This window comes from Gadus chalcogrammus, chromosome 3, assembly GCF_026213295.1.
Source record: "Gadus chalcogrammus isolate NIFS_2021 chromosome 3, NIFS_Gcha_1.0, whole genome shotgun sequence".
Taxonomy (NCBI): domain Eukaryota; kingdom Metazoa; phylum Chordata; class Actinopteri; order Gadiformes; family Gadidae; genus Gadus; species Gadus chalcogrammus.
The window spans coordinates 2,398,365-2,406,286 of record NC_079414.1 but is presented as its reverse complement, the minus strand read 5'-3'; the positions used below and the strand labels follow the sequence as shown (position 1 = coordinate 2,406,286).

Here is a 7,922-nt window from a genome sequence, read left to right as displayed (position 1 = left end):
AACTGTGTAAGGTCACTGTGTGTGTGTGTGTGTGTGTGTGTGTCTGTGTCTGTGTCTGTGTCTGTGTGTGTGTGTGTGTGTGTGTGTGTGTGTGTGTGTGTGTGTGTGTGTGTCTGTGTCTGTGTCTGTGTCTGTGTCTGTGTCTGTGTCTGTGTCTGTGTCTGTGTCTGTGTGTGTGTGTGTGTGTGTGTGTGTGTGTGTGTGTGTGTGGTTCAAAAAGTACAATATATACAGAATATATAATTGTTGTCAATGTCGACTGATGATGAAAATGCCTGACATTTTGAGCCATTTGCCATAATTTCAGTAAACTGTAGGAAGAGTGTGACATCCTGCCCTCTTCCACGTGCCTTTCCATGCCACACACTGCTGATAAACTGAAGTACTGCCTGATGTGGGAACATTACAGGGAGACACATGGAGCGTGGAGTCTGTCCGTGCTGTAGTCTTAAGGAAAGCAGTTAATCTATTCTCAATATAAGAAGTGGAAGATGGTATAGCAAAGCAATAAAAAGATCTTAAAACATAATGATAATGAGGCAGGCAGTGTACAATTGACCACCTTACAAAAAGTGTCATGTTTCACATTTTGTAGGCATACAACGGACATGTAGAGGCCTTCGGACTGTATACTAACACCCAAAAGTCATCAGCTGGAGCCTTGGATTCGTTTGGGCGGTGAGGTGTGTGCGGAGTATTGTCAGAAATGGAGTGAACTTCACACATGATCAGCCCCCTTGAGTCCCCCTAGAAGCAGCCCCTCCAAGGGACTCTTTCAGGGAGCCGGATGGGGGTTCCCGGGCGGGGGCCCCCGGCCTCTACAGCTGTCACAGATGCTTTCTCCCTCGCCATTGCTGAGCAACCGAGAACAAACGAAGCCGGCAAACAGAAACCGGCTGGGCACACGCACGCGCATGCACACGCAGGCCGCGACCCTCTCATCTTTCAACGTGGTCATCACAAACCATCCCGCTCTTTGTTTGACGCTCAACGCGCATTTTTTCCCCCAAAATGGAAAAGCGGCGCGAGGAGAAGCGGCTCGCGCTGAACAAGGGGCACAGCCTCTTGCGACCGGAAATAACCATTCGCCAAACATCGTCTTTCTCCTGAAAGGGCGGGAGTTGTTCTCTCTTTTGTCCGTGGTTCTTCTGTGTGAAAGTCTGTTTAGTGGTGCAGCATCCACCCAGAGTGTGTGTGGCACCAGTAGGCCCAACCCATAGTGTTTGTGGCCACGGGGGGCCGCATCGACCACCGCTCAGCTGCTCCGCACGGCCAGATGTTTATTGAGGAGCACACACTCTATCAACAAACCCCTGCTGGGCCACTCTGGGTCAACCCCAAAACAAACGATTATCCACTTCGACCTGGTTCAATCGTTATCGTCCTTAATGCATCACGACACAAGTCGGCGACATGTCCGCCATCGCATGGTACAGAGCGTAATGGTCCTGCAGGGATCATGGCAATGATACATGTACGTAAAGCTTAGGCCAACCTATGGATGCCTTTCAAATAACGCTAATATTCCAATATTCTAACTGTGTACTTCTAGCAAATATATATTTGCGTTACAGAAATATAACTTGAATTAAACAGTATATCAATATAATGGAACACTGCCTTCTAGTGGAAGTTACAGACCCAATGAGGTGGCACATGCCTGGTAGAAGACGGGCCACTGGAGGGGACTTGTTGCGTGTCTGCAACTTATGGATGTTAATGGAGCCTAATATCCACAGCATCCTGCATCTATAGCTAAACTATTACTGTCGCAGGCGGGGATGAATCAAGGCATCCTGGTATTCATGTTATGTAGAGCAAGCGTTTTGATTGAAGACACACAACAAATATTGCCAACACACGCCGTTATCAAAGATCTCCTTCATTGTTTAATATTAGACATTGTGCCACAAAAATTCATGTCTGCAGCCACTTAATCACGGACTGAGATTACAAACAATTTCCTTAAATTGATGTCATTCACTTGGTTCTCTATCGAATTTGCAAATCAATTCCTACATTTATGTATAAATATATACAGTTTATAGATGTATCTCATAGCTTAGATGGTGGTCGTCTCTCCGGTTGTGCTGTTGGTTGAGAAACTATAAGCGAAGTAATTAACAATATGGACACTGCGTCCCAGCCCTGCTCAGGTTGAATCCTTTATACCAGCACACAGCCCTGTCTGGGATAGTACATACATATACATACATGCATGCACAGACGCGCACGCACACACACACTCACAAGATTGCTTGGTTCCATCTAACAATAAACTCTCTTAAGCAGTAAGAGCTAGCCCGTTGCGGTGGAATGGGGGGGCTATGCCAAAATCACGGTTCATCAGAGGCAGAACATCACGTCTGACTCTGGCCCCAAAGGCACTGGCCGTTTAGTTCTGAACTAGGAGGGGGCGGGTGTGGTGCCACATTGAGAGGTTGAACCAGGACATTACCTCCACCTAATCTGGTCTTATAGTAAAGGAAACCACCACAGGTTCCCCAAACGACTGCATACCAGATGCACTGAGAGAGAGAGAGAGAGAGAGAGGGGGATAGAGAGAGGGGGAATGTCATGAGCTCTGCTGACATGCATGCCGCGTGCTCTAACAGCAGCAGCTTCATCTGCTCGTCCTGAGGACCTCATGCCGGTTACCCACAGCCTAAACTATCAGAAACAAGCAACCCAGCTGAGTTCGGCACATGAACCAAAAATAGGGGAAGAAGAAGGGAAGGAACACAAATAGTGATACTTGCATTTAATGTATTGGTCGAAGTCACTTCTAGACTTTTAAAAAATTGCTGATTTATTAACTTCTCAAATCGGGTGTGCATTTGAGTATGAAAGACATAATAAAGATAAAAGAATGAGAGCAGCAGTGTTCCTCCAGGCGGGTGGGCTCACCGTGCTGGGGCCTGTTCTGTATCTGCTAACATGACCCTCATCTGCAATCATTCTGCTGGATCCCTCTCACTCCCCCTCTGCCATCCCTGTGGAGCATGGTGACGTAAGACGGGTCGTTGTCCTGGTGGCTGGGGGTCTATGAAGCAGGGTGACGTTAGAGACGGTCGGGATTCTAGATGTGGTTCTGGTCTTGGTTCTGGTCATGGTCCTGGTCGTGGTGGGTCTATGAAGCAGGGGGACGTTCGAGACGGTCAGGGTTCTGGTCGTGTTTCTTGTCGTTGGCGGGGGGTCTGAAGCAGGGGGACATTAGATGGGTCAGGGTTTTGTTGGTGGGTGGGGCACTGGGGGGCGGGGCCCGGCTGACTTGGGGTACGCCCCTCACTGGATGGGTTGGTGGGGGCCTCAACAGCAGCCCCCGGAGGTGGTGTTGACGGGCTTGCTCTGGATCTTGACGTTGGACTTCTCCGCACTGCCGGCCGTGGCCCCCGGGCCCATCCTCTTCTTGATCTCGGCAGCCATGGTCATGAAGGCCTGCTCCACGTTGGTGGCGCTCTTGGCGCTGGTCTCCAGGAAGGGGATGCCCAGGTTGTCTGCAAACTCCTGGACAAGACAAACAACCATCAACAGACTGAAGGTACTGCACGCCAATACTGAGGTAGAGGGGTAGGAGAACAGGAATGAGGGAGGAATTTGGAGTTGTTGCTACAAATAATTAGGTTATTTTCCACTCCAATCATTACATCATTCAGTCATTACACAATTGTAAAGTATAGGGAAATTAATCTGCAACCATTACGGAGAGATGTTTTGATTGAGTCTAAAGTGGCTGACCTTGGCTGTTGTGTAGTCCACCACCTTCTTGGTAGTCAGGTCACACTTGTTGCCCACCAGCAGCTTGTTGACGTTCTCGCTGGCGTAGCGGTCTATCTCCTGGAGCCACTGCTTCACGTTGTTGAAGGACTCCTGAGCACAGGGGGGTGTACAACACTGTTAGTCCATCAAAGCACTGCACCCCATAAAAATCCCGTTTGCAATTCCACTGATAATTTTTACTCATTCCAATCTCATGGCACTTGGTGGCAGTAAAATGTCTTCTCCCTGTACCTTGTGTTTCAATAACAAGTACTGGAAGTGGATTATAATCAGAGCAAGGAAGAGGGTCCTACCTGATCTGTGACATCATAAACCACTATAATGCCATGGGCTCCTCTATAGTAACTGGAAGTAATGGTCCTGAACCGTTCTTGACCGGCTGTATCCCACTGTGAATGCAGAGGGAAATTTGTCAATTGCAGAAAATGCTCAGCGTGCATCAGGAAGAGGAAAAAACTGAATACAATCCAGGCCATTCTGCCAACAGCCCCCCACCCCCCCCTCTTCCGGCCGCCAAAGTTTGGGACCAGGACCAGTCTATTGATCAGACAACTATCGATGCAATTGCCTGGAAATACAATTATTTATTTATTATGTTCATGGAGGTTTCATTGAGTTTGTGAATAAAACTTCATGTATATTTTCATTCATCATTTCTGTTTTGTTTTATCGCATATAAAACTGGATGTCAAGACGCTGGCACTGTCGTGTTAGACGTTGCGCTTTGTTTCTAGAACACCAGCATGCTGTGCCAACGCACACACGGGCCGCATCACGCCGACGGTGGAGGAAAGAAGGATCTTCTTTCTAGCAATATTGCAGGATGTCCGTGTAAAAGGGATGCATAACTTAGCATGAGCAACACGTGTGCACTGTATTGTCCAATTGAGGTGGATGAACTTACAATCTGAAGTTTAATGGTTTTGCCATCAAGTTCTATGGTCCTGATCTTGAAGTCCACACCGATGGTGCTTATATAGCTCTCTGTGTAAGTATCATCCTACACACACACACACACACACACACACACACACACACACACACACACACACACACACACACACACACACACACACACACACACACACACACACAGTAAAATAGGTCAACATAGAAATGCAGCTTAGAAGTCAATTATGTTTCATGGGCGTTTTCTTAAAACTAAAAAAAAAGGAACTTACTGCAAACCGGAGAAGGAGGCATGACTTTCCGACACCAGAATCGCCAATCAGGAGCAGTTTGAATAAATAGTCACTGCAAAAAATAAACAACGTTAATTTTAGACGACATTCATGAAGTTGCACTTTGCCCCAACTGTATATATAACAAGATATATAACAGCATAATGTGGCACAACAATTTTACACTAAGCTGTTATGCAATACAAAATAGTTAACACTTTCAACACGATCATACATCATTTCCGAGCCACAAAGTGCCAGATTACTTTGAACTAAAAGTCACGTCGAGCATCAACTAAACCTTTAAACAATTAGTGAAATAAAAAACATTTATTATAAATCAGTGGTTCACATAAATCTGTATTTCCCAGGTTGACAGTTGTAAATGTCAAATGTAGTCGTTACTCCTTACAATAAATGTACAATTAAAGACATCTCTCGTAGAGCAGCTAACGTTAGCACCCTACTGGAGCTACATGCTAGCGTCCTCGGATGCTGATGACGAAGACAAAACAAAGATCAGGGCTATAAACAGTTTTAATAGAATATATGGAATAACGAATGTGACCATGGGTGTGGTGTAGCGCGGTTGACAGGTGACTGACAGGTCGTACATGAAGACAAAGCAGCTGACGCTCATCTTGTACACAGTGAGTCAGAGGCTAGCTGCTGATAGCTCCGCGGCTAGCGCCACACTGACAGCTATACCGCAAAGGAATCATCTGAAGAAGGGCCACTTACTATTCAGGATTCATCGTTGACTACACACGATATAAAGTTACTATTGGAGATACCACTAAGGTTGTCGTAGATAAACCTGTAAATGTAGCTGAGATCGAGTACAAAGACCGTATTCTTCCAGAACTAGCTGAACTAGTCGTCGCAACCAGTAAAGCATAATCGAATCAAATATGGCTGCCTGTCGGTCTGACCAGGAAGTACCTGACTCTGGGCGTCTGGGTGTTGTAGTCTGGGCCTCTGGGTGTTGTAGTCACTAATGTAACGCGTTAAACACGTCCACTTCATGGAGTGGCGAAGTCACGCCCCTTCCGGTAGAGCTCATGGGACCTATGAGATCGAAAAATATGAATGGGTGTCAATGGAGAGAAAATAATTATTTTCTGGTCCCAGTCTTTATATGCCCTGGATTACACATATGTTGTTTGTGGATTTAAATGATAATTTTTCATGCAAAGAAAACTAAAAAATTTCGTGAAGAAGTTTGATAATTTTAGGTTTTATGTGAGGCCGCTTTATGAACTACAGCTCTTCGCTGCTCTCGACGCATATGAAATACGTCACCACACCCGCACTTGGAACTCGGCACAGAGATGGCACATAGAGATGGCACATAACTAAAACTCTCCACATGCCCCGACCTCTTTCTATGCTTTTATCGCCTTGAAAAAAAAGTGGTGAAGTGGAGCAGAGAGATCGCCATCTCTGTGCCGAGTTCCAAGTGCGGGTGTGGTGACGTATATCATATGATCTATCTATCTATCTATCTATCTATCTATCTATCTATCTATCTATCTATCTATCTATCTATCTATCTATCTATCTATCTATCTATCTATCTATCTATCTATCTATCTATCTATCTATCTATCTATCTATCTATCTATCTATCTATCTATCTATCTATACACACACACACACACACACACACACACACACACACACACACACACACACACACACACACACACACACACACACACACACACACAAACACATACACATATACCTATCTGCATACATACATACATACGTACGTACGTACGTACGTACGTACGTACGTACGTACATACATACGTACATACATACATACATACATACATACATACATACATACATACATACATACATACATACACACATACACACATACACACATAAAAACATCTGTACGCATACATAAACACACATACATGCATATGCATACACATACATATGCACATACACAAGGCGCTGTTGTCACAAAGGAGCACTTGAAGCGCTCCGTCTTGCACCTGGGGGAAATTAATCTGTGGCTAAAGGTGCTCCCCATCTGCCACAGCTCAACATAGAGGGGATGGGAGAGGTTAGCCAAGATGTTAGCCTTGAATTTGTCCCTCATCCTCCTCTCCACCACTACCTCTAGACCATCCACTTCTAGTTCCACAACAGTGCTGGCCTTCCTCACCAGCTTGTTGACTCTGTTGGGCTCCAAAGCCTTGATGCCTCCTCCCCAGCACGCCCCAGCAAAGAACAGTGTGCTGGCTACCAAAACCTGATATAATATCTTTAGTAGCCCGCAACACAGGTCAAAGGACCTGCGCCTCCTGAGGAAGAAGAGTCTGCTCTGACTCTTCTGATAGAGGACCTCTGTGTTGTCTGTCCAGTCCAGTTTATTGTTTATGCCTACTCCAAGGAACTTGTACGAGTCCACCGTCTTTACTTCAACCCCCTGGATGGCAATGGGGGTTGGGGGCTTCCTGCTCTGTCGGGAGTCCATCATCAGCTCCTTGGTCTTGCCAATGTTGAGCTGGAGGTGGTTCTCCACGGACTCCATCTTACGACACCCTCCACCACACCTCTGTACTCGTCCTCCCTGTCATCACTGATGCAGCCCATGATGAAGGAGTCATCTGAAAACTTCTGTAGGTGGCACGTTCCAGAGTTGAAGGTGAAGTCAGAGGTGTAGATGGTATAGAGAAAAGGTGAAAGTACGGTTCCTTGGGGTGCCCCAGTGTTGCTCATCACCACATCAGAAAGGCCGTTCTGCAGCCGCACGTACTGTGGCCTGCTGGAGAGGTAGTCCCCAATCCAGGCCACCATGTCGTGGTCTAACCATAACGCTGAGAGCTTCTTCACAAGCAGGACAGGCTGTATGTTGAACGCACTGGCGAAGTCAAAGACATTGACTCTCACTGTGTTCCCCCAGCCTCTTCAGGTGTGAGTAAGCCCTGTGCAGCAGGT

The 7,922-nt window shown here is 46.4% G+C and overlaps 1 protein-coding gene across 1 annotated transcript; it reads right to left on the bottom strand.

Annotated features, from left to right (window-relative positions):
• Nucleotides 1–1,855: 1,855 nt before the first annotated feature.
• On the bottom strand, nucleotides 1,856–5,895 carry rab1aa (RAB1A, member RAS oncogene family a). The gene is made up of 6 exons (XM_056584870.1): nucleotides 5,703–5,895; nucleotides 4,962–5,034; nucleotides 4,685–4,780; nucleotides 4,074–4,169; nucleotides 3,739–3,870; nucleotides 1,856–3,507 (listed from the first exon to the last, which is right to left on the bottom strand). The coding sequence occupies exons 1-6, from the start codon at nucleotides 5,714–5,716 to the stop codon at nucleotides 3,310–3,312; spliced, it is 609 nt and encodes a 202-aa protein (XP_056440845.1). The 5' UTR covers nucleotides 5,717–5,895; the 3' UTR covers nucleotides 1,856–3,309.
• Between the last annotated feature and the right edge of the window lie 2,027 nt (nucleotides 5,896–7,922).